This window comes from Coenobita brevimanus, chromosome 100 (assembly GCF_032717465.1).
Source record: "Coenobita brevimanus isolate Jiangsu-jjx chromosome 100, ASM3271746v2, whole genome shotgun sequence".
NCBI classification, from domain to species: domain Eukaryota; kingdom Metazoa; phylum Arthropoda; class Malacostraca; order Decapoda; family Coenobitidae; genus Coenobita; species Coenobita brevimanus.
The window spans coordinates 5,995,596-6,018,527 of NC_137053.1; the positions used below are offsets into that span (position 1 = coordinate 5,995,596).

Below are 22,932 nucleotides of genomic sequence, written 5' to 3' on the forward strand. Positions count from 1 at the left end.
TTTCCATGTGACTCCACAGGCTCCTCTTAAATAACTCAATTCCATTGCTCTCACTCTTGACTTGTGTCCTTCCAACAACGTCCAAGCTTCACTTCCATACGTTAGAGTTGGTATCACAATACTGTCATGTAGTAACTTTTTCACTTCCATGCTCACTTCCCTGTTTCTTATCACTGCTTTCAAGGAACCAGCAACCTTTCTTCCCTGCTGTACCCTTTGAAGCACTTCACCCTCCAAACCTCCATCCATACTCATCATACTACCCAAGTTCTTAAACGTACTCACATTTTCCAATTCCTCACCATCCAACCTCGCTGTACATTCACTGACTTCACCTCTCTCAAAGACCATCACTTTACTCTTCCCTACATTCACCTTTAAAACTCCGCCAGGCTACTATACTAACTCTGTATACATAGATGAAAATAAAAACCTCTTTAAAGAATAATAGTACATGTATGTGTGAAAATTGTAATCCAGTAACAGGTGGATAATACTGAGCTTAAGTATTAGGAAATGATTGTGTATTTGTTTTGGAAGAGATTGTAGAAAAGATTCTGTATCAGATAGAGCCAGGATTCCAGGGGCTTGAATGATGAGTGAATGGAGGCCTGGCCTATTGGATTGGGCAAACTTAGGCTGTCTGGATGTGCTACTCCTAACCCAGTTCTAGGGTGGATAAGGAGGTCCAGATGACGATGGTGATGACTATAATGTCTGCTATAAACAATGATCGATGTTTTGTGACATGAAATGTAGTATGATAGTTACTGCTGATTGTTTCTGGTAACATTTTGTATCAGGGTGATATCCTCTTTAGTTGATTCTTGTGGCTTCCAGATGATTGTATTATATATATATATTTCCCATTGGAGGCCAGTGTCCCGAGTATTGGACAGAACTGGGATTTTTCAAGTCTTTATAAAGTAGGGAACCCCCGGGTAGGGACCTATGAGCTTTTTCGACCACGAGCCAATAGGCGGAGGGCGGTACGCTTAGTACCCTCCCAGTGCGATGCCTCGCCCAGCACCCCTGGGATCCAGTGGGTTAATGACTGGCAAGCCCATCAGTCTCTTTAACCCATTGGAGCCCAGTGTCCCAAGGATTGGACAGAACTGGGATTTTTCAAGTCTTTTTAAAGTAGGGAACCCCCGGTAGGGACCTATGAGCTTTGCGACCATGAGCCGATAGGCGGAGGGCGGTATGCTTAGTACCCTCCCAGTGCGATGCCTCGCCCGGCACCCCTGGGATCCAATGGGTTATATATATATATGTATGTATGTATATGTGGTAGGTGGGGGCACTCATCATCCACTCACTTGATGTAGTGCTGCTCTCGGGTGTCTGCCCTTTCCTCTCCTCCATCCTTCTTTCCATCCATCCTCTTCTGTCTTTCCTTCATTCTTTCCTCTTTCTTCTGCCTGCGGGTGACTTTACACTCCCTCTTGTGTCTTTCTTTCCTTTATTCTTTCCTCTTCCTTCTTCCTGTGGGTGACTCTACACTGAGTGACAAGCCAAATAGTTTCCTGTACACCAGGAAACCATTTACTACGCTGGGTGGTAACCATATAACCAAATTTTGGCTCCTGGTGGTTTACTGGGTAATAAAGGTGCTCCAATCGGATTGAGCTGGTGAAGGTTTATATCCAAGGGGTGGTTGGGGTTTATTGCTCCCGTAATGCCACTCAGGGATGAGTGAGGCCGGTGAAGGTTTATATCCAAGGGGTGGTTGGGGTTTATTGCTCCCGTAATGCCACTCAGGGATGAGTGAGGCGGGTCACTCTCATCTTAAATGCCAGGACCAACTTTCCTAGCCCCGGGCTCCTATGCTTCTCATGGGACAACGTAGGATTGTATGATGGATGAATGGATGGATACGTATATATATATATATATATATATATATATATATATACAGTAATCACTCTAATATCCGGACACCCAGTATCCAAACATCCCCACTATCCGGACATAAGAATGTTTCCTACTGTACTTTTTTCCATACTATACTTACCTCATTTCACTCTTTAATGTCCTTTATTGGTGTGAATAGGGTGTTAGGAGCTATGCATGTGCAGTAGGAAGGTGTTTTTCTGAGTTATGCTAGGTTAGGGTCCATAAGTACCAGTCCAGGAGCCAGTCACCAGAATGTTTATTATTGTATGAACCTACTTCTAAACCCTCATTTTATGTTTCTTTTGCATTTATTTCAGTCATTTATGTGCCTTATTGGTGTGATTTGGGTCTTAAATAGGTGCTATGCATGTCCAGAGGGAGTTGTATAGGTGCTTCTCTGAGTTAGGGTCCATAAGTACAAGTCCATAAGCTGGGGCCCAATATCCGGACAGAACCAATATCCGGACCTACCTATGGCTCTATTACGTTGGATATTGGAGTGATTACTGTATATATATATATAATTTATATATCATCAATCATCATCATCATCCGGACCTCCTTTCCCACCTAAGGGCAGGGTGAGGAGTAGCAATGTCCAGACAGCACAAACTTGCCCAGTCCAATAGGCCACACTTCTATTCACTCATCATTCAAGCCCCCGGAATCCTGGCTATACCAGATACGCCAAAAACATCACCACATTATGCAGGTTCACACAAACGTATCCGATTGAGTCAATCCGGACTTTGCAATGCTCACAAGGGGTGCCAAAATCCCTGATCATGCACATCTCCTCACAACATTCATCCAGCCAGCTCGATCTCTTGTCAGTTCCCTAGCCTCACCGACTTCCAAACCTCTCATCCTCAAACACTCATCTACCTTATCTCTCCATCTTCTCCTTGGCCTACCTTGCCTCCTCCCTTCTTGAAATTCACTCAGGTATACCTTTTTCACCACTCTATTGTTATCCATTCTTTCCACATGACCAGACCATCTCAGGACACTCTCTTCAATTCTGGCGTCCACTGACTTCCTCACTCCACACCTTTCATGAATCACATTGTTTCGTATCCTATCCACCCTCTGTACTCCACATACATTCCTCAACAGTCCCATCTCCACTGCTTTTACTCTTCTCATAAGCCTTCTCTGCTATCTGTCTCACTTCAAATGCTTGATCCACACATTCTCTGCCACTCCTAAAGCCACCCTGTTCATCACTCACTAGGACTTCTGATATCACCCTACCTTTCTGTATTATAATTCTTCCATATACTTTCTCTACCACACTCAATAAACTTATGCCACGATAATTCTTGACTCACTTCGCTCACTTTTATTTTTGTACGGGGGTACAATCACAGCCTTTTTCCACTCTGCAGGCACAGTTTCACTCGTCCATGCCTTCTTACATATTTCCAACAAGCACTTCATTCTACTCTCCACTACACTTAAGCATCTCTGCATACACCTCATCAGCCACAGCTGCTTTCCCATTTTTCAGCCGTTTCACAGCGCTCCTCACCTGTGCGAGTGTCACGTCTTCTGGCATTGCATTCCTTCTCTGCACACCCCCAAAACCAATCATGTTTACAGCCACTCTGCTCTCTCTGTTCCCATTCATCAGGCTTTCAAAATATTCTTTCTATCTGGTCCTTACTTCATCTCCATGGGTTAGTAACCTACCACCTGCATCCTTCACACCATCACATTTCTTTCCGCTTTCACTTCTACATTTCCGTACCTCTTTCCAGAATGACTTCCTACAGTATATTCAGAGTAGTTCGCATTCATTTTTCTTCCAAGATCATCATTTACCTCCTTCTTTTTCCTCTTCATTAGTCTCTTTATGTGCTTCTTGCTGTCAATATACTCAGTTCATATTTCAACTGAACCCCTATCCTGTAACCACTTTAGCCACTTCTTCCTCTTTTTCTCCACCTCTCTCTTAATCTCCTTATCCCACCACGCCGTACTCTTCTTCTTTGTTGTTACTCTTGCCACACCACCTACCACTTTAGCATTCCTAACTAAGCAGTCCCAAAATGCATTCCACAGGCTGTCCAGATCCAGTTCATACCAGTTCACTGATTCTAACTCATCCTCTGTTTTGGTCCTGTAATCATCTGCCATTTCTTTGATCCTCAGCTTCTCAACTTTCAGTTTTTCTCCCTGATTGCTCCTTTCTCTCTTGATCCACCTCACTCCTCTCAGTTTGATCTTGCATACCACAGTGACATGATCTGACAGACCTCCACATCATCCTCTCACAGCCCTCGTATCAGCAACCATTCCCATCAGCGACTGTCTGTTAGCACATAATCAATCAGGCTTCTTTCAGCACGATCCCTGTTTCCTCTATACCATGTATATTTATGTGGATGTGATTGGAAGTGTTAGGGGAAACACATTCATGTGGTTTGGCAATGTGGAGAGGATGGAGAGCAAGAGACCGACGGGGAGAGTGTATGTGGGTGAGGTCGAAGGGGAGAGAGGAAGGGGGAGGCCAAGGATGAGATGTAGGGATGGAGTGGAGAGGTATATGAGAGAGAGGAGTATGAGCTGGGAGCAGGGCAGTGAAATTTCGGGGGACAGGGCGACATGGAGGCAATTTGTTTGTGGCCACCCCTTATGGGATTAGGGTGTCTGGCAATAGATAAATAGATAGTTAGATTGTTAGTTTGTGACTATTACAAACTTTATCCTCAGGGAGCATCCAGCTTTTTACCTGTTATGGCATTAGCACCCAAAGAGGGGGAGAAAGTTCTGGACGTGTGTGCTGCTCCTGGAGGCAAATCAACACATATTGGTAAGTTGAAAAAAAAAAAAAAAAAACTACTGTAGTTCTTAGCAGAGATCATCATGTATAAAAATGATGACTGTTTAGTTAATATTTGTTAGAAAGTAACTTGCTTACTGGATATTTTTTGGCACCAGAACATATCATGGATTGTATAATAATTGTGTTTACTTTTAGCCCACAGCTGCAGTTGAATAAAATTTGCTGTCTTCAGTCAGAATAAAATAAGACTTTACTTGACTGAAGGATTTTTTGAGTATGATTCTAACCTCTGCAGCTTGAGATGGTCTTTCTTCTGCTGAGTTGTATCACACAGTGTATGGTAAATATAGGGGCAATTGTCTTAGTGTAACTGGTTAAATTATATGGTAGGATTCTTATTGACAGAGTTAGGGAAATATCAGACTAATTAGTTGGAGAACAGGGAGGTTTCAGGAAAGGAAAAGGTTGTATAGATCAGGTATTCATCCTGAGGTGTTTAGTGGAAAAATTTCTAGAGATGGGAAAGAAGTTGTATGCTTCCTTCATGGATATGGAGAAAGCATATGGCGGAGTGGATAGGCAAGGAATGTGGAAAATATTAGAAATCTATGGAATAAATGGGAAGCAGTTGGATTCCATGAAGAGTAATGTATGAGGGTGCTAGGACAGGAGAGCATGTGGATGATGAACTGAGTGAATTTTTTTTGTCTGAATGTTGGATTGAAATAGGCATGTATCATGTCATCTTGGTTGTTCAGTTTGTATATGGATGGAGTTATAAAAGAGTTATGGTACAAGGTAGGGGAGTGGATGTTGGAGTGGCCTTAATGAGAGAGGGCAGTGTGTGGAAACTTCCTGTTCTGTTGTTTGTAGACGATACTCTGTTAAGACGAAGGGGAATGTAAATGGATTTGGGAGAATGTGTAAGAAACAGAATCTAAAGGTGAATGTAGGGCAGAGTAAAGCTGTGGTCTTCGAGAGAAATGAAGTCACTGAATGCACAGTGAAACTGGATAATGAGGAAATGGAAAATGTGAGTTCATATAAGTACTTGGGTAGTGTGGTGAGTAAGGATGGAAGTTTGGAGGATGAAATGCTTTGGGTACAGCAGGGAAGAAAGGTTGCTGGTTCATTGAAAGAAATGATAAAAAGCAGGGAAATGAGGATGGAAGTAAGAATATCACTGCATGACAGTATTGTGATCCCCACTCTAACATAGGGAAGTGATGCTTAGACCTTGTTGGAAGAACACAAGCTAAGAGTGAGAGTAGTGGAAATGAGTAATATGAGAGGAGCATGTGGAGTTACTGTACATGAAGAGACAGACTGACTAATGAGGAAGTGAAGGAGCATTATTGTGTGAATGTGATAGAAAGCATTTGGGGAAATACATTGAGGTGGTTTGGCCATGTGGAGAGGTTGGAGAGTGAGAGGCTAACTAGGAGAGTGTATGTGAGTAAGGTGGAGGGGGCAGAGGGAGGGGAAGACCAAGAATGAGATGGAGGGATGGAGTAGAGAGGTATAAGGAGGGTGTAAGTTGGAGGGAGGGCCACGAAATGGCAGGGGATATGTTGACATATGGGCGATTTGTATATGGCCACCCCTTATGGAATTAAGGCGTCTGGCAATAGATAGATTAATATTATCATTTGGAGCTCTTCAATATGAAATGTAAACGGTTGGGGCTGGACTAAATCTGCAAAATAAGAAGTGATTTGGTAAATTCTGTGATTTGAAAAATTGTAGATGCGACCAAAAATGGTGGCATTTATCCCCTTGCCTGCTGCTGTTGATTTGGGTATGCATTGTGGAGAGCTGTCATCAGGTGACCAAGGCCGATGCATGCAAGGATCTCAGAGCCTTTATGAATTAAACAAATTAATTTTAGTTGCTTGCAGACCATTTCATTCAGCTGAGAGAATCCCTGTGCAGTGTTAAAAGCTTTCTTTTTAACCCTTTCATTGAGACAGTAAGACTGATGTTTTTCTTAATGGATCACTATACAGCTGAAAGGTCATGGCAGAACTACTGTAGATCTCAGAAGAGAGATGAATAAGCTGATATGAAGGAAACAGTCAAACTTATTAGCTGTAAGAGAAAAGACATCTCATTTTAATTTGGTAGTTTAGAAAAAGTATTCTCAAAGAATATTGGAAGCTAAGATATTGATAGGTACTGGATATTATTTTCTTAACACAGTAGTTCTTATAGGAGGCAAAATGTTGTGTTTCCCATATAAAAATGTTAACATAGTCAGCTATATCGTCGTAGTTTTACTTTTTGTTTTAAATGTCATATATTTAGGGTTGTAAGACTAATAATTTATGGAACTGATCATTGTATGTATTCATTTCAGCTGCCATTATGCGGAACACTGGCATGATTGTGTGCAATGACCTGAATCGAGAACGTGTGAAGGCTTTGGTGGGTAACTTTCATCGAATGGGGATCACCAACGCAGTTATTACATCACAAGATGGCCGGACTTTTCCAAAAGTATAGTAGCTACCTTGTAGGAATTTCTGTTGTATTGATAAGAATTAACAGTAAACTAGCTTGGATACCAGGCATTGCAGGGGAACCCTAAAAGTAAATGTATATTTATTGATGCAGAGCATTGCAAACAAGCAGATAGGCCAAGAGTTTCAGTTATTTATCATCAGAATGTTTCCATGCACCCTTTTAGGGAAATGGGCAGGCCATTTTGTAGCAGATTTTCAGTCAGATGGAATCTTAACTAAGTGCTAAAACTCCCACATTATAACACTACCTAGCAGTTGCTGGAAACTACTGAGAAAAAGAATTTTTTGATGTGTAGTAAGACTTGTAATAGTAGTGCAAGAGCTTTGACTTCAACTTTGTGCTAATGGATGAGTACTTTGCGTGATATTTATGATTTTCTAGCTTGTTACAAGACTTGTTGGCATATAGGCACTCATTACTCATTTGGTAATATCTCTCAGGGTTAGTCACCAAACATGTACCATATTCTGCTCGAGCATTATGTACTGTTATGATACGTAATACTGGAAAAGAGTGTGATCAGCAGCATGTGGTACCAAACTTAATTCCTGTGTGAAAGATGGAGCTAACTAAGATCCAGAAAAACTTACACACACACACACACACACACACACACACACACACACAGAACATTACGTAATGTTTCATTTGTGAATTACAGTGGATCATTCACAGCAGTAACAAAACTTCCACCATCAACATAATTGCATATACAGTACTGGTGTATCATCCATCCATCCATCATCCAATCCAGCATTGCCCCATGAGGAGCGTAGGAGCCTGGGGCTAGGTGGTTGGTCCCAACATTTAAGATGAGAGTTGCCAGCCTCACTCATCCCTGAGTGGCATAACATGAGCAATCAACCCCAACCATCCCTTGGATATAAACTTTCACCAGCTTAATCCGATTGGAGCGCAATAATTACCCACTAAACCACCAGACACCTAAATTTGATTACATGGTTACCTCCCAGCATAGTAAATGGTTTCCTGGTGTACAGAAAACCATTTGGCTTGTCACTCAGTGTAGAATCACCCACAGGCAGGAGGAAGAGGAAAGAGTGAGGGAAAGAAAGACAGAAGAGGGAGTGTAAAGTCACCTGTAGGCAGAAGGACAAGGAAAGAATGAAGGAAAGAAAGACAGAAGAGGATGGAAGGTAAGAAGGATGGAGGAGAGGAAAGGGCAGACACCCGAGAACAGCACTACATCGAGTGAGAGGATGGTGAATGCCCGCACCTACCACAAACTGGTGTATAAAGCACATTTCAAAGAACAAATACAAAGAGACTTTTGCAGTTGTTGCTTGTGTATTGGAGCCAAAATTCTGAAAATTTGGATTGTGCGTGAATGATTATGTCCCATTTCACTAGACTAGTCTGACAGTATTCTGTGTGTGTGTGTGTGTGTGTGTGTGTGTGTGTGTGTGTGTGTGTGTGTGTGTGCATGCATGTGCGTGCGTGCGCAGGCGCCCACATGCGTGTGTGCGTGCATGCGTGCATGTACCATCATGTGTTCTAAAGAAGAAACCCCACAGGAATATAGGTCATAATATTTTAGAAAGAAAGTAGGTGGAGGGCACTCACCACCCACTCACTCAATGTAGTTCTGCTCACGGGTGACTGCCCTTTCCTCTCTTCCTTTTTTCCTTCCCTCCTTTTCTATGTTTCCTTCTTTCTTTCCTCTTCCTTCAGTCTCCAGGTGACTCTACACTGAGTGACAAGCCAAATGGTGTCCTGTACACCAGGAAACCATTGACTACATTGGGTGGTAACCATATAACCAAACTATGGTGCCTGGTGGTTTAGTGGGTAATTAGGTGCTCCAGCCGGATTGAGCCTGTATAGGTTTATATCCAAGGGGGGGCAAGGGTTTATTGCACACATAATGCCATTCAGATATGAGTGAGGCTGGCCGCTGTCATCTTAAATGTCAGGACCAGCTTGCCTAGCCCCGGGCTCCTACGCTCCTCACCAGGCAACACAAGATTAGATGATATAGATATATATATATATGTATGTATTAAAATCTTTTAAGAGTCTTATCTTTCATAACAGATGATGCCACGGGCTTTTGATCGTGTACTGTTGGATGCTCCGTGCTCTGGTACTGGTGTTATCAGTAAGGATGAAAGAGTCAAGGTCAGCAAGGATCCAAAAGACATACAGAGATGTGCTCATATCCAGAAGGAATTAATACTTGCTGCCATAGACTCTGTACACAAATTTGATGGGCAGAATGGCTATATAGTGTATTCCACTTGTTCTATTTTGGTAAGTAATAATATTTGTATGAAGTTTACTTTTGTATTATCAGGTTTCTTCTGTGTTTCAGTTAAATTTACCTAGTAAATATGTCATGGAGTTGGGATGATTTTTTTTTTTTTTTTTTTTTTCTGAATAGTCTCTTTCTTTATCATCAAACCAATGATATCTTACAGAATCTGCTTACAGGATGGCCTTGACAGACTGCTGCCATTTTCTTTCTTTTCCCTTCCATAGACTTGGTTCACATTCAGATGAGCCTGAGGTTGTAACATCAGCAGCTCTCAAACACTCCTTTTCCACTTGCATTCTCACCAGTACACTCTTGTGCTTTCTTCTTCCATGCCACATCTTGCACTTTCAGCATTATCTGTAGTCATACTTCCAAGGTCTGTCTGTGGTACCTCATGTTTGTGCATTATTTGAATTATTTGAATTTGGATGACAGATTGAGAAGGTATGTAATGGATGCATGAGCATACAGAGGTTGGAGAGTATGGACTTTCTGACCACCACTTGGTGGCAGTGAAAGTCAAGGTTCAGGTGCTTTGGAGGAATAGAAGGAGGGAAGGACAGGAGAAAGTAGTCCATACAAGAAGGGTAGAAAGGTTGCAAGAGGATGGAAAAAAGGCAGAATATAAGAGAAAAGTGGAGGAGCAATAGGGTAAATATGATTTGGAGCAGGTGGGGAAGGTAGAATGTGTGTGCAAGATTTTCACAGAGGAAATCTGTGCAGCATGTGAGATGGTGTATTGGGTGAAGAGAAGATGAAAGGGGTTGCAAGGAACAGCATGGTGGAATGAAGAGGTGAGGCAAGCTGTGGTGCAAAAGAAAAAAGCATATAGCTACTGAGTGGATAGGAACCAGAAGTGTAGAGGAAGTTGAGAGTCAGAAGAGAGTTATATGTAAAGAGAGAGGTGAAAAGATTAGTAAGAGAGTGGATGAGGAAGTTGGAAAGAATTTGAGTGTAAAGTGGTGGGAATATAAGAAAATGTTCTGGAAGGAAGTAGAGTTAGACAGGGTGGTAGAATAGTAGGGGAGTGAAAGATAAAAATGCTAAAAAATTAAATGAATGGACTATATATATATATATATATATATATATATTATTTTTCTTTCATCAGGTTGAAGAAAATGAAGCTGTTATAGAATATGCGCTCAAGAAGAGAAATGTGAAACTAGTTCCAACTGGTTTAGATGTAGGCAAGCCTGGGTTTGTGAAGTACAGAGAAAGCAGGTGAGTCAAATAAATTTTGTTAGTTTCATTTTACACACTTGGTGGTCTTGGCTCTACAATTGAATGTATTCCATAAGAGTTCAAACCCAAAGATGGTTGGGGTTAGTTGCTCACTTAATTCAGCTCAGGGTTCAAACCTAGGAGTTAGGGTTAGTTTCTCACATAATGTAGCTCAGGGTTGAAATGAAGGAGTTGGGGTTAGTTCCTCATGTAATCGTGCTTAAGGGAGAGTAACTGGTCATATATTCATTCATTCATTCATCTGAGCCATTGTTGCCCCATGAGGAGCATAGGAGGCTGGGGCTAGGCAGGTTGGTACTGACATTTAAGATGAGAGTGACCAGCCTCACTCATCCCTGAGTGGCATTATGTGAGCAGTACACCCTAACCTTCCCTTGGATATAAACCTGCACCGGCTCAATCTGATTGGAGCACCTTAATTACCCACTCTGCCATCAGTTTTTTAACCCCTACACCGCGGGCATGTTTACCGATGTTTTGCGTGTGCCGCGGGGTTATTCGGGCTTCGACAGACTCTCAAAAAATATTTGCCAAAAATCAGTTATTAGTCCTAGAATATTAAAATTATATATGCTTATGGCACATACCTTCAGCTTTCTCCTGGAATGTTTGTTGAGCCTTCGTCAGTTACCGTAGGACTTGTGGAGACCTCTGAAGTTGGGTAACGAAGTCTCCACTTTACAGTTCCCGACAACCCGTAATATGATTACCACAGCCAGATATAAACACTATAAATACTACTCTATGATTTTCAAGTAGTTTGGGATCCATACTCCAAAAAAAAAAACACTGTGAAAGCAATGAAAATTATGAGCGCGTCTGACCGCCACACTTCCGCTAGTTCGCTCTTGGTACTCTGTCATTTATTATTCATAAAACCCCTCACACTTTATATTTCTATAACTACATAACACTTATATATATCTACAGTCTTTATCCATAAGTTTCCTTCAGTAGTATTAGTTTATTGCCACTGTAGGGATTCAATTTCTTTCAGTAAAATACGTAGCATTCACTTTCTCGTCCTGTATACTGGCATTGAGAGTGAATGTCACTTTCATCTTCACTCTCATAACTCATAGTATTCAGACATGCTATAGTGAAACTTTCACTTTCATTACTCCTAGGGTATATACTCGTATTCTTATAATACTACTCATTTACATTTCTATTTACGTTCTCTATTTTATTTACGTTATTTACATTTCTATTTTATTTACAGTGTGTTATGCACTGTCACTTGAAGTAACTTATAAAACTATTTTCCATTGTTCACGTATATTTACATTCATTACTTTCACTTGCTGTTTACACATTATTTACACATTATTTACAATTCCACTTGCACTGTTTTACTCAATAGAAAGATCGTAGTCACTCTTTTATCAATTGTCAGCCCTTTACCTCTTTCCACACGAGGTTTAGTAGGGGGTAAAGGTCACAGGGCCCTTGCATGGGGGTGAAAAAAAGGCCCTGAAGTCAGCAAGAGGATGAGCCGTACCTCCTCTTCGGAATCTGAGAGAGAACTGCTAGGAGGGCCGGCCCGGGTTGAGAGGCCTACTTGAGGGTTATTCAGCACTACCAATGTAGCTCTTGAAACAGCTAAGCCTAGCACTGATATGATTGGCAGGAAATCTAGACAATACATTATAAATTTGGTAGTTCCAGGTGAATGTAAATATCACTTAGGCTTCTCCCTTCCCTCCTTACATGTATATTTATTACGAAAATAGATTAGAGGCCTACTTAGGAGATATATAATCAGAGCTACCAATGTTAAATCTTGAAACAGCTTTGTGTAGCACTGATATGATTGGCAGGAAATCTAGACAATACATTATAAATTAGGTAGTTCCAGGTGAATGTAAATATCACTTAGGCTTCTCCCTTCCCTCCTTACATGTATATTTATTACGAAAATAGATTATACGGCATATTTCAAGGGGAAAAAAACAGCGAAAATTAGCGAACGAGTGCACGTGAGGTGTTGTCAGGTGATAATTAGCCAATTCCAGGTGTATGGCACTCTCACTTACCTTATTTCTTTCTTGTATATATTATTTGGTATAAGAATACGACATAGGGCTTATTTCAATGGATGAAATCAGTGAAAAATTCCAGGGAAGATTTACTTAGCGTAGCATGGCCGGGCAGGCGAGAGGATAGGGTAATGGAGGGGGGGTAGGGAGGGGAGTCAAGAACGGGGAGAAATGGCTAAATTGTCAACAATGGATGGGAGTACAGATGAGATTAGGAGTGCTGACTAGTGTTGGACATCGGCAGTACTGATAGATGATACAAGCCCCCACTTGGAAGCCCGGGTGAATTCAAAATAACACAGAATCACAAAAGCGACGCCCCGCGGTATGATCCCTTGCTCCCAAGCGTCACAAAAGTGACGCCCCGCGGTTAAGGGGTTAATGTGCCTGACTCTGGGCATAGGCTTCACAGCCTATTCCCAAGGCCCAGTAGTCCTACATACCATACACCTCTGCATGTCACCACTTCGGCATTAACATCCACCGTCCGTAGCGAATACATGCTAGGGCTGTCTCATACAGGACTGGTGTACTGGTATTAGTGGGGGTATTTTTGTGACATGTCGGCCGTTCTTTTGGTAGATCAGTAAAGTTTGATTTTTATGAAATTCAAATCCTTAAACTGTTCCCAGCCCCAGCCGGGATTTGAACCCAGATCCAGTAAAACTGGAGGCCACCTCTCTACCAAATGAGCCACCACCTCCCCCATGTAATTTGGTTATATGGTTACCACCCAGCATAGTAAATGGTTTCCTGGCACAGGAAACCATTTGGCTTGTCACTTAGTGTAGAGTCACCCATAGACAGAAGGAAGAGGAAAGAATAGAGGAAAGACAGAGGAGGAAGGAAGGACAGAAGGAAGGAAGAGAGAAAAGGGCAGTCACTTGAGAGCAGCACTACACTGAGTGAGTGGATGGTGAGCACCCTCACAGACCAATTAGCATAGCCTCAGGCTCCCAACTTGTGAAGGGACGAGAGAGGATTACATGATAGAATCGGCAGTACTGTTTATGTTACTTAAGCAGATTGATATAAAATACTGCCTGTGCATACTGACTCAAGTCTACTCATCTCTCATAACATACTTTAACATCCTTTTGCAGTAATATTAAGTTGCTTAAAGTGATTTCATTTAGTGTCAGAATAGACCTTCCTTCTTCAGTGATGCAAGACCTTATCATATTATAGCAGAAACCATGTAGCTGTGGTAACTAAGATTGACACTGGTATTGGTCTTTTCCAGATTTAATCCATCAATGGAGCTGTGCAAGAGAGTCTACCCCCATACCTATAATATGGATGGATTCTTTATAGCCAAATTGAAGAAGATGAGTGAAATGGAGACAAAATCTAATGATCATGATGAGGAGGAAGGTTAAAGCTTAGGTTTCTTGTTGATAGGAGTTGGTTATATTAGTTGTTAAACATCGTGACTTATATAACAATAATTCATAATGTACAATAATTACTGTACCTTCACTTCTGCTGTTGTGTTACAATGTAATATGTCATATCCAATACAGTACATACCGTAATTTCAGAAGCTTTTTATTTCAAGTTTGTTTATGTATGGTATGTTGAATACTGGAAAGTTAAAATTTTTAATATTTTGCCAGCAAGTGTGTCAGTTTTGTCTGAGTTATTGATATATTGTGTGGATGGACAAGGGTGCCGTCAAAGACAAGGTAACATGGTGGTGGGATGAGGGTGTAGAGGCCACAGTTAAGGAGAAGAGAAGGCTTTTCTGGGAATGGAAAAGGGTGGTAACAGAGAGGAATACTTGGCTGCCACACATAGAAGTTGAAAGGAGGTATACAGTGCAAAATCTGAATCCCAGAGACTTACTGGATAACCAAAATAGCACTGAAAGGAAGAAAATGGTATTTAAGGTGGCAACTCAGATGATGAAGGAAAATGGATATCATAGGTGAGCAGTGTGTGAAGAATAATGAAGGAAAGGTAGTAGTGGACAATGAGTATTTTAAAGACACCTGGAGAGAGCATTATAACTAGTTACTAAATGAGGAGTTTGAAAGGGAAGGATTGGAGTCAGTGAATCTAGTGTTTAGCCCCTTTCCTTTGATTGATGTTGCTACTGTGAGCAGGACAACAGGTGGGATGTAGTTGGGAAGGCAGCAGGTGTGTTTGGGATGACTGCTGGAATTCTGAAGGCTTCAGGAGATGAGTGGGTTTTTGTAACTGATTGGATAAATATGACTATATATAAGTTTGTTGTCCCAAATGACTGGCTGAAGAGTGTGATTGTAAATATGTACAAGGGGAAGGGTAATGCCCTGGAAGGAGGAAATTGTAGTGCCATAAAACTTCTGAACCAGATAATGAAGCTAATGAATGGAGAGTCCTAAAAGGTATGATATAGGGGAAGAGTAAATATTAATGAGATGCAGTTTGGGTTTATGTTAGGCAAAGGGACAACTGATGCCAGATTTATGTCTGACAACATCAGGAAAAACATAGAAGAAAGAAGAGGGAGCTGCACTTTATTTCTGTTGATTTGGATAAGGCCTATGACAGACTCCCTAGGTAGGTGGTGATGTGGTCAATGAGGAAACTTGGAATCGAGGAGTGGTTGGTTAGGGTGGTTATGGCCTATGTATGTGGGTGATCACACCCAGGTGAGGGTGAATAGAGGTTGGAGTGATAAGTTTTCTGTGAATGTTGGCATGCATCAGGGGTCAGTCTTGAGTCCCTTATTGTTTGTAATGGTGCTTGAAGTTCTCACATGTGACTTCAAGAATGGACTTTCATGGGAGATGGTGGATGCTGATGACTTGATGCTGACTGCAGAGGATGAAAGGGAGGTGGAGGAAAGATTTAGGAAGTGGAGAGAGAAAGAGAGAATGGCACATAAGGGTTCGAGAGTAAATGCAAATAAAATGAACATGATGATATCTAGGGCTGGTGACGGTACTGTCAAAGCAGGAGAGTGGCCATGTGCTGTTTGCCACAAAGGTGTGAGATGTTACTCGTCCAGTATTTGTGATAAGTGGGTGCGTAAGAGATGTAGTGGCATTAGAGGTAGATTGTGAGGTAATACTGATTTCGTGTGCATAGTGTGTCGAGGAGAGCATGTAGAGATTGTCAGGCATGAAAGGATTAATCTCTTGAGTGTGTAGAAGAGTTTTTTTATTTGGAGGACTTGTTATGTTCTGGAGATGAAGCTGGAGCTATCTCTATGGCTAAAATAAGGCATAGTTGGAGGAAGGTCAGGGAGCTGTTGCCTCTCCTGACACTGAGAGATTCTCCCTCCGTACTAAGGGATCTTTGTATGCAGCATTTGTTAGGAGTGTAATGCTGCAATGATAGTAAGACTTTGCCAGTAAAGGAAGAGGATATTCATAAGTTCAAACATACAGAAATGTCAATGATTAGATGGATGTGTAGTGCATCCTTGAATATGAGGCCTGTGTGGGCTAGGTTTACAACTAAAGAGTTAACAGGAAGAATGAGACTGGAGTGTGTTGGTGTTGTGATGAGGAGGGGTAGATTGAGATGGGTTGGGCATGTGGAGAGGATGGAGGATAACAGCTGGGTGTGGAAAGCAAGAAGTGTGAACACCGGAGGTAGGTTTGTGATGAGGCAGACCAAAAAAGATCTGGGACAAGGTCATGGGTAACCTCAGGGATAAGGGCCTGAATCGGGAGTTTGCCAGAGATCGAGCAATATGGAGAGCTAACATTAGGTGATCAAGATCGACGCTAGCAAGCATGTTGGAGCTTTTATAAACGATACACCGAGAGTACAATTAACCCCATTAATACAGCAACATACGAGTACATTTGCCTTCACTCTTGATACAACCAGACAGCTTTACTCAAGAAGACTTTGTAAAATGGATGTGTTAGATACTGCCTCCATGAACCCCTGCACAAGACATCCCTCTTAAACTGAAGTAAGTCAACTGGTTCAGCTGATAAAACCACAGATAACCATATACAGTTCTGACAGCACATAATAGTTATTTTAAAATGCATTCCAAGTGTTCTTTATTTCTGTTCCAGTTGCCATAATCGAGTACATCATTGAACAGAGTATTTGTGTAAAAGTAGTAGTTGTAGCAGTAGTAGTAATAGTATTAGTAGTAATAGAGCAAACCCAGTCTTTCTGGCCGAGCAGACCCATCAACCGCAGGAAAGCAATTGCTCCTGCAGGGCCATCTCGCACAATGAAACCAGCTTTCATTTGCAGTGGACAGTGCTTCATCACAGTGAGGTTCAGGAGAGTGTGGAAGTTTGGTTGGACACCACATTTGTATCTCTCCTCCGAGTTAACACCACAGTAGGCTCCACATCATCCTGCTGTATGGTTATATGGGTACCACCTAGCATTGTAAATGGTTTCCTGGGGTACGAGAAACCATTAGGCATCTCACTCAGTGTAGAGCCACCTTGGGGAGAAGCAGGCAGCACTACCTCAAGTTCAAGCACATGGATGATGGCTGCCACCACCTACAGCAAGGATGTATGTGTGATGAACTTACTCTTAGCCCAGTGGTGTATTTTTAATTTTATTCTGAGAAGATTTATTCAGCTTAAGAAGAGAAATTGGGTTGTGAAGGGCTGATGGAGACTTTCCAACCTTGGTACTATAAATGGTTTCTCTAAAGTTAACAAAACTATTTGGAAGTAAGAAGAATCAACTGGGAATGTACATCATAGGAGTGAAGGAGAAACTTCTTCAGTCTAGTGACATTTTTGGTTCATCGTCATATCATCATCCAGACCTCCTTTCCCACCTTAGGGCAGGGGGAGGATTAGCAATGTCCAGACAGCCCAAATTTACCCAATCCAATGGGCCATGCTTCCATTCACTCACCATTCATGCCCCTGGAATCCTGGCTTTATCTGATACGCCACAAACATTCACCATGGTCTGTAGCTTCACATAAACATATCTGATGGAGTCAGTCCAGACGCTGTCACATTAAAAAGGGGTGCCAAATCCCTGATCATGCACTTCTCACAATATTCATCCAACCAGTTCGATCTCTTGTCAGTCCCCTAGCCTCACCGACTTCCAAACCTCTCTTCCTCACATACTCATCCACCATATCCCTCCACCTTCTCCTTGGCCTACCTTGCCTCCTCCCTCCTTGAAAGTCACTCAGATATATCTTTTTCACCACTTTATTGTTATCCATTCTCTCCACATGACCATACCACCTGAGTACACTCTCTTCGATTCTGGTGTCCACAGACTTCCTCACTCCACATCTTACATGAATCACATTTCGTATCCTATCGACTCTCTGTACTCCACATACATTCCTCAGCAGTCCCATCTCCACTGCTCTCACTCCTGACTTTTCATTTTCATGCCACATCCATATGTTAAAGTTGGCACTAACACTCCTTCATGTAAGCCTCGTGCAGCTGCAACACTCAAACCTCTGTTTCTTATCAAGGCCTTCAAAGCACCAGCTTCTTTCTTTCCTTGTGTCACTCTACTTTTCACTTCTTTTGCACATTTTCTTCTCTTTTCTATCACTGTACCCAGGTATTTGAACTCTCTCACCAATTCCAGTCTCTCTCCATTCACTGTAACATCACACTGGGAGTAACCTTCTTTCTCAATAACCATCACTTTACTTTTGTCTATATTTACTCTCAAGGCACAGTGCTCACAGACATCAGCAAAACTGTGCTAGTCTACCAAGTTCTTTTCTGGTATTTGCAAGTAGTACTGCATCATCAGCATACAACAAATATGAGATATCTCATCCATCACCATTCATTACCAGTGCAATCCTCGTCTCCATTACTCATGTTTTTACTTCTGTCATTACCCCATCCACATATATATTGAACAGCCTTGGGGACATCACACAACCTTGTCGCATGCCCATGCTGATCATGAACCATTCACTTAGATTCCCATTAACCATTACACATGTTTCATTACCACCATAAAAACTCTTGATGGCACTTAGCAGCTTACCATCTACACCGTACTTACACCATACATGTAATAATTCTTCCAAATACCTTCCCTACTACACTCAATGAACTTATGCCACAATATTCTTGCACTCACTTCACTCACCTTTATTTTTGTACAGGGGTAGAATCACAGCCTTTCTCCACTCTTTTGGTTAATCCAGATAATTTATTCAACTTTAGGATACACTTATTAAAGTGATAAGGTTACAAACAGCCTACATTAACCCTTCACGGAAAGATGTGTCTCATAAATTGAATAAAATCAGGGTGGTAGCAGGAATTGATTAATATGTTAGGGAAGGTGTTAATGACTGATATTGCTAAATGTATGTAGCTAGTGTAATCTGGACCCAATTGCTTCCATTTTACCCCACCACTACAAGAGGGCCTCTCCTTAACCTTGTGAGCTCAGTTATATTTATCTTATTTTATTCGTGCTGTCCCCTGTTGATTTTATTGAGCTTAGGATAGAAGGATCAATCTTTTCTTGATCCTTCTATACTAAGTTCTGTAGCATGCAAAGCTACAGACTGTGGTGAAAGTTTTTGGTGTATCAGATTCAGCCAGGATTCTGGGGGCTTGAATGATGAGTGAATGGAAGCGTGGCCCATTGGACTGGGCAAACTTGGGCTGTCTGGACATGCTACTCCTCACCCTGCCCTAGGGTGGGAAAGGAGGTCCGGATGATGATGATGATGATGATGATGATGATGATGATGATGATGAAAAAGTAAAATAATCTGGTGGTTGCAAGAATAAAATGTTAAGGCTCCCATACCCCTGAAGATGTTTTTAATTTTTTCATTGCAAGCATTGTCTCTGCTACACTGAATGAAATAATCTGTCAGTAGCAAGAATAAATATAATAAATGTCATAATCCTGAAGGGCTGGCTAGTGTAGTATCTATAAAATGTACAGTCTGATTACCAAATCAGTACTTTAAGGTGCTCTGGGTGTTAAGTTTTCTATCTTGGCAGTGCGTTAAAATTCCATTCTGTACAATCTAATTATGGCAATGTACAAAGGTGCTTGCACCCAGGTGAGTGTGAGCAGAGGTTTGAGTGATGAATTTTCCATGAATGTTGGTGTTCAGCAGGGGTTAGTTTCAAGCCACTTATTGTTTGTCATGGTACTTGAAGCTTTCATATGACTTTAGAGTTGGACTCCCATAGGAGGTGTTGTATGCTGATGACTTGATGTTGATTGTGGAGAATGAGAGGGTAGCAGAGGAAAGATTTAGAAAGTGGAGAAATGGAATGGGTTACAAGGGTTTGAGTGTAAATGCACATAAAACATAAGTGATGATATCTAAGGCAGATGGCAATGTTGTCAAAGCAGGAGTGTGGCCATTCGCACTTTGCCACAAGGGCGTAGAGTGTAACTCCATTTTGTGCAGTGGTTGTGATAAGTGGGTGCATAAGAGCTGTAGTTGTATTGGAGGTTGGCTGCAAAATTATGCTGACTTTGAGTGTGTAGTGTGTAAAGAACTAGACAGGCAGGAAAAGATTACTTTTCTTGGAAAGTCTCATAAGTGTGGGAAGTAGCAACATGTCCAATTAAAGAAGACAATAAAATTAAGATGTAGTTGATTACGTTTCTAATTACATGGCATTTGAGGAATATATGGCTTTGAGAATCTGCCATGAAATGTGTATATAACTTTGGTGGAGGAGAAGAGGGAGACCAAAGGTTAGGGGAGGGAAGGGGTGGAGGTGTACATGAAAGAAGGAGGTGTTTTGTGGAGGGAGATTGGCCTGATGGCAGAGGACATGGGGATATTTTGTTTATAGCAATCCCCCTCCAGGATTAAGGTGTCTGGCTATAGATAGATCAATAGATAAAAAGTCGATGTTTGGATGTTTGGCAGACTGATGAGGGGCAAGGGACTGGCAGGGATGTGTGGTGAGAGTGGTCAGATACTGCAGTTAAGGACCATATTCCAAGTAGCAAAGAACAATTTGCAGAACCATTTCCTCAGTACAGTAATTTATTTTGCTTGTTACCTCTTAACATTCTAAATATCTATCAATTGCCAGACGCCACAATCCCGTAAAGGGTGGCCACAAAAAAATCGCCTCTATGTTGCCTTGTACAATGCCATTTCACTGCCTTGCTCCCAGCTCACACCCCCCTCTCTCATATACAGTACCTCTCCACTCTATCCCTCCATCTCATCCTCAGCCTCCCCCTCCCTCTTCCCCCTTCCACCTCACTCACATACACTCTCCTCATTAGTCTCTCGTTCTCCATCTTCTTCACATGGCCAAACCACCTCAGTGTATTTCTCCTAACACTTTCTATCACATCCACACTACAACACTTCTTCACTTGCTCATTTGCCAATCTGTCTCTCCATGTAACTACACATGCTCCTCTCAAATAGCTCATTTCCACTGCTCTCACTCTTGACTTGTGGTCTTCTATCGAGGTCCAAAATTCACTTCCATATGTTAGGGTTGGTATCAAAATACAGTGGGCTCGCACAGTGCATGTCACCGCAGTGCGCGATTCGCCTTGTGCACGAGTGACCAAAAATCATAACCAAAAACCCTTTAATGTGCAAGTTTACCGCACAGAACGCAAGGCAGAGGCAAGGAGTGGCTCAAAAATGCCATTTTCTACTAGTGCGCGACCACCCCTCACAGAGCGCGTCACATGTCATCATGTTGATGCGCAGAAATTCCCGGGTATTCTACTGTGCAGCTTGGGGTACAAGGAAGCAGGCGCGCCATAACAGTCCTGGCTCGTACACTGTGCTGATCCGCTCTCTACAGCTAACCTGTCGTGTACAACGTGTGGTGTTTTTTGTGCTGCCTGTACTTCGCCGCACCATGGCTCCATCCCCAAGAGTTAAGAAACTTCTGACGCACACCACCAAGTTAAAGATAATTAATATGAAGGAGGAAGGTCAAGGAAACACAGCTATTGGGAGAACCCTGGGACTGGCTGAATCTACAGTGAGAACTGTGTGGAAGAACCGTGAAGCCATAAAGGCTGTAGTGAAGACGTACGGTGCATCTGACCTAGATGGCCGTTCACGGGTGGGAAATCGTGCTATGATACTAATGGAGTGCTATCTTGCCACCTTCATAATGCGGAAAGAAAAGGAAGGTGTTCCACACAATGGAAGATTTATTTGGAACCAAGCCCAGCTCTTTTACAAGGCTGCATCTCGAAGGTTAAAAGTGGAAAAACTGTTCAGGGCATCGGTTGGATGGCTGGACTGTTTTCTCATGCGCAAGGAACTCCGTTACATGAAATTGTCTGGTGAATGTGCCTCTGCCGATGAGCTGGCGGCGAGAGACTATCTTGCAATATTTAAAACGATTATTGAAGAGGGACAGTACACCAAGGACCAGATCTACAACATCGATGAAACGTCCTTATATTACAAGGCCATGCCAAAATCAACTTACATTGCTAAAAGACAGAAACAAGCCCCTGGTCGCAAGCTCCAGAAGTGTAAGATGACGGTAATGTTCGCTGTAAACCTGTCTGGGAGCCACAAGATGAGGCCAGTTGTTGTACACACAGCTTCACATCCAAGGTGCTACAAAAACCTCACGAACATGGATGCCAGTGGTGTGTATTGGTACAAGTCCGTAAATGGTTGGATGACCGGGAACATTATGGCAGACAGGTTAACGAGGCAGTGTGTCCCTGATGCGAGAGCCAAGTGTCGGGAACTGGGCATTCCATTTAAGATGCTCCTTGTGCTTGATAATGCACCAAGTCACCCTCCATACGTGGAAGATCTTCACAAGGATTGTCATGTTATGTTTCTGCCACCCCACACAACGTCACTAGTGCAGCCACTCGATCAAGAACTAATCGCCACACTGAAGCATTTCTACCATAAGGAAGTGTACGATTACCTACACAGGAAGACCGACACACAAGAGGAGCTTCAACAAGAAGATCACGATGAAGACCTTGATGAGGCATCTGCTCCCATTCCATCTCCACCAGCACCTGTATCCCGACCTACCACAGATGCCATGACTGTTGAGGCATTTTGGCGTAACTTTATGGTGAAGGACGCTGTTGAATTTCTTCTTCAAGCCTGGCGCCAGATTACACCTGCAACGGTGAACCATGCATGGCGAATGCTCGTGCCTCACCTATGCATCACCCAGGAGACGGCCATTCAACCACTGGCTGATGCTGAGGCAGCAGCATTGACAGCAGCACAAGCTGTACCAGGT

The 22,932-nt window shown here is 42.3% G+C and overlaps 1 protein-coding gene across 2 annotated transcripts in view; it reads left to right on the forward strand.

Annotated features, from left to right (window-relative positions):
- LOC145414594 (28S rRNA (cytosine(4447)-C(5))-methyltransferase) overlaps positions 1-14,289 on the forward strand; it is a 30,308-nt gene extending 16,019 nt beyond the window's left edge. Inside the window, exons 7-11 of one of the 2 annotated variants that reach the window (XM_080284121.1) lie at positions 4,612-4,711; positions 7,041-7,180; positions 9,263-9,478; positions 10,594-10,706; positions 14,010-14,289. In XM_080284121.1, coding sequence (XP_080140247.1) covers positions 4,612-4,711; positions 7,041-7,180; positions 9,263-9,478; positions 10,594-10,706; positions 14,010-14,145 — 705 coding nt within the window. In that variant the 3' untranslated portion in view covers positions 14,146-14,289. The remainder of the gene's footprint in view (positions 1-4,611; positions 4,712-7,040; positions 7,181-9,262; positions 9,479-10,593; positions 10,707-14,009) is intronic. The other variant, XM_080284122.1, reaches the window with a different exon arrangement.
- The last annotated feature ends 8,643 nt before the right edge of the window (positions 14,290-22,932 follow it).